At 40.1% G+C, this 3,656-nt stretch overlaps 1 protein-coding gene across 1 annotated transcript; it reads left to right on the top strand.

Moving 5' to 3' along the window:
* Positions 1 to 1,633: 1,633 nt before the first annotated feature.
* Positions 1,634 to 2,455, top strand: LOC116004720 (elongation of fatty acids protein 3-like). Its single transcript, XM_031244878.1, has one exon. The coding sequence runs from the start codon at positions 1,634 to 1,636 to the stop codon at positions 2,453 to 2,455; it is 822 nt and encodes a 273-aa protein (XP_031100738.1).
* Positions 2,456 to 3,656: the final 1,201 nt, after the last annotated feature.

The following is a 3,656-nucleotide window of genomic DNA, read 5'->3' as shown; positions in this document are numbered from 1 at the left end:
AATAAAATGAACTAACGGTCCAGATTTCGTGGCATCATATCTTTGAATTGTTACTTTTCCAATAAGTTTGAATTTTCATTTCATTTCATTTCTTCTTTTCTGTAACTATCATATTATGTGTCAGTAATTATCAATTCAAGTTATTTATTTATGTACACAAACGGTTAACAGTAGGTACAAAATATGTTAACTAACGGTTAAAGGTTTAAAGATTTCGATTCGATTAAAATGGTTCGGTTAACCAAATGCACCACCCTAAATTTCGATATTAAACTCAATACATTAAAGAAAGAAATGAAATGAATTCAAACTTGGAATTTTATTCATCCCATGAAGCATTTCTTTTGAACTCATCTTTGTATAATTTAATCAAGAAAATCAAAGTTAATAGTTTTATTTAATTTTCATTATGGTCTCCACAAGTATGACCATCGTTATAGGTTGTAATTGTAAATGGACAATGGGAATTAGGTCATGACCTATAAATTGTCCATTTTCAACCATCTTGCTTAATTACATTGTGCCCTAACCCTTGTACTTTTTAATTTGACAAACTTAATATCCTTTCTAAGCGTTTGCTTTAAGCCATATAAAATTTTTCTTAACTTGTACATTGTATGTTCCTCCCCTTTCTTCCTTACAGGTTGCTCAACATATATTTCTTCTTAAAGAAAATCATTAAAAAAGGCAGACCTGACATCCATTTGAGATGTAATTTCCAATCATTTTGAGCAGCAAGAGAAATAACCATTCAAACTATATAAAGTCTACTTACTGGAGCGAAAACCTCAAAATAATCGATATATACCTGGTTTATGCTTGTAGCCTTTTGCTACCAACTGTGCCTTAAAACGGCCAATTTCTCCAGTTGACTTGTATTTCGTTCTGTAAATCCATTTTACTCAAATTGGCTTCTTTCCAGGAGGTAAATCTGTTAACTCCCAGGTACCATTATTTTCAATGACACAAATCTCCTCATCTATCGCCTTAAGCCAATGAGTTTTTGTAGCAGCCTCCTGATAGAGGGTTACAATATGCAAAAAGAACAAATTGAACCATCTCTTCATCAGACAGGTCATTGTCATGACCCAAAACGTAATCCTGCAAGCGAGGTGGTAATTGGCACTCGCGTTGAGATCGTCGAATAAATGACCCTGATTGTGAAGGAGACTAGACATTATGTAGTTGGATGACTCACAAACGGATTTAAAACATAAGCTCATGAGTTCTTCCTCGGAGTGCACACAATCTTTACATTTATAATTAGGTTAGCGTGACACATGCGACTATGCGAGCATATATTATTAATTTCCATTAACGCATGCATTAAATGAACATACAATAGTACACTCTCTCATATTCAAAAATATAATTTAATACATGCAACATAGACAACTTGTTTAATACGACATTATTATTATATTAGCCATGCAGATTGGCACGCTATATAGATCTCGCCTTGGGCAGCCGTAACTTCATCCGCACGCCAACACCTCCGATTAAAATTTAATCATAATCAAATTAATTAAGTATGATTAGCATGCAAATGAATAGTATTTAAGAACATTAACCTCTTCGGAGTTGCATATCAAAATTCAAACTTACTAAATCACTGAACTAAACTGGTGCAGTGATGGAGACACTTCTTTCCACTGTCCACTATTGGCTGGTGGACCACCCGGTCATCCGCCAGTACGAATGGAAACAAGGCCAAACATTAGGCGCCTCACCGCTTTTTGTGGTGGTCACCCTCATCTCCTACCCCTCCGTCACTCTCTTCCTCCACCGTTTTGCCGTCTTGCCGGACCTCTCCACCGCGGCCGCCTTCCGCCACGTGGCCGCCGTGCACAGCATGATCCTCTGCCTCCTCTCCCTCGCCATGGCGGTGGGCTGCACCCTCGCCACCCACCACCAAATGCCCAGCTGGAGATGGGTGGTCTGCTTCCCCGTGGACCCCGCCACCTTGTCACGTGGACCCGTGTTTTTTTGGGGCTACGTTTGCTATTTATCCAAGATTCTTGAATTTATAGATACCCTTTTGATCCTCCTCGGTGGGTCCCGCTCTCGCCGCCGCCTGTCTTTCCTCCACGTGTTCCACCACGCGGGCGTGGTGGTCGCCGGCTACCTCATTTTATCGACGGCGCAGTCAATGCTGCCGGTGGCGTTGGTTACCAACGCCGCCGTTCACGTGCTAATGTACGCCTATTACTTCCTGTGCGCGCTGGGTCACCGGCCACGGTGGAAGAAATTGGTCACCGACTGTCAGATTATCCAATTCGTCTTCGGTCTCGTGATGTCGGGTTTGATGCTGTATTATCATTTTACCGGGTTGGGTTGCTCAGGAGTACGGGCTTTGTTCTACAACACTGCTTTTGTTGCTGTCCTTCTAACAATGTTCTTGGACTTTCACTCTACTAGTTATTCTTCCAAGAAAAGGAAAGATCACGACAACTAAAATAAAATGAACGGCCCAGATTTCGTGGCATCATATCTTTGAATTGTTACTTTCCTAAGTTTGAATTTTCATTTCTCCAATTTTGTAACCGTAGCTATAAGAAGATACAAAATTTTTGTATCAGGTTCACAATGCAATATGAATATTAATCCATGATTTAATAATTGATAAAGTATGCAATCAATCTATTGAAATATAAAATGATCTCCTATTATAGGCTCTAGGCATTTAAACAACAAAGAGATTTTTTAGTGAAAGTATTTACTAGATCCATCATCTAGTAAGTAGGCATGAAGAGTATATATAAAGAGCCAATAATATAAGGTATAGTGTCTATTAACCGGGACAACCCTAGTAAAATTGGAGAGTATATATGAAGAGCCAGTAATATAAGGTATAGTGTCTATTAACCGGGACAACCCTAGTGAAGTTAATTGGTCGAATAATTAGCTTGGTAACCACAAGATTTTATGTTTGACTCTCCATGAAAATTATATATTACCTTAGCCGCTTATTGGTTTGAATTGGTCAATTATAAATAACCTAATTCGGTTTTACTTATTGTGGTCCTTTACTAGTGATGTGGCCATCGGACCGCATGGCCTATTTTATTGAACAGATCTTGGCCTAAGGGGGTGTCCATTTTTATTGCTAAGCATGGTGGGGCAAAAGAAATGAATAAAATGTTAAGCTAAAGAATTATACCTAGCAAGATTCATACTCACAACCTCCACAAGGCAACACGCATCCCAACCCACAAAGCCACTACTTATCTTATGTATTAAAGGGAAAAAAGCCTTACTTATGCATGGGAAGTGCGCTTGAAGCAAAGTAGCGGTGGAGGGNGGGGGGGGGGGGGGGGGGGGGGGGGGGGCGACACATGTGTGACCAAGAATAAATACTAGCTGATGTTGTACATTTGTCAACCATCCGAAAGGTCTTCAAAACTATATAAGGCACTTTGCATATCCTTAAGACATCATCCCTAGGATCATTATAGAACTGCTAGCTTGGTGGCATGTAGTCCTAACCTATAACACATACACCAATTATTATTTCTACCCCCTATTCCCGGCTATAGCTTGTATTATTTCTTTTTGGGTCAGTATCTCGGGCATTGTACATACCATTTTGAGCCAAGCGCTCCGAGCAATAATACTACTACCTCCCTCCCCCCCCCCCCCCCCCCCCCCCCCCCCCC

Source organism: Ipomoea triloba, chromosome 14 (genome assembly GCF_003576645.1).
Source record: "Ipomoea triloba cultivar NCNSP0323 chromosome 14, ASM357664v1".
Taxonomy (NCBI): Eukaryota; Viridiplantae; Streptophyta; class Magnoliopsida; order Solanales; family Convolvulaceae; genus Ipomoea; species Ipomoea triloba.
This window is presented reverse-complemented; position numbering and strand designations above follow the sequence as displayed.

Bases quoted from the DNA above. Each gene is read 5' to 3' on its own strand.
- LOC116004720 (XM_031244878.1), top strand. From the start codon at position 1,634: ATGGAGACACTTCTTTCCACTGTCCACTATTGGCTGGTGGACCACCCG.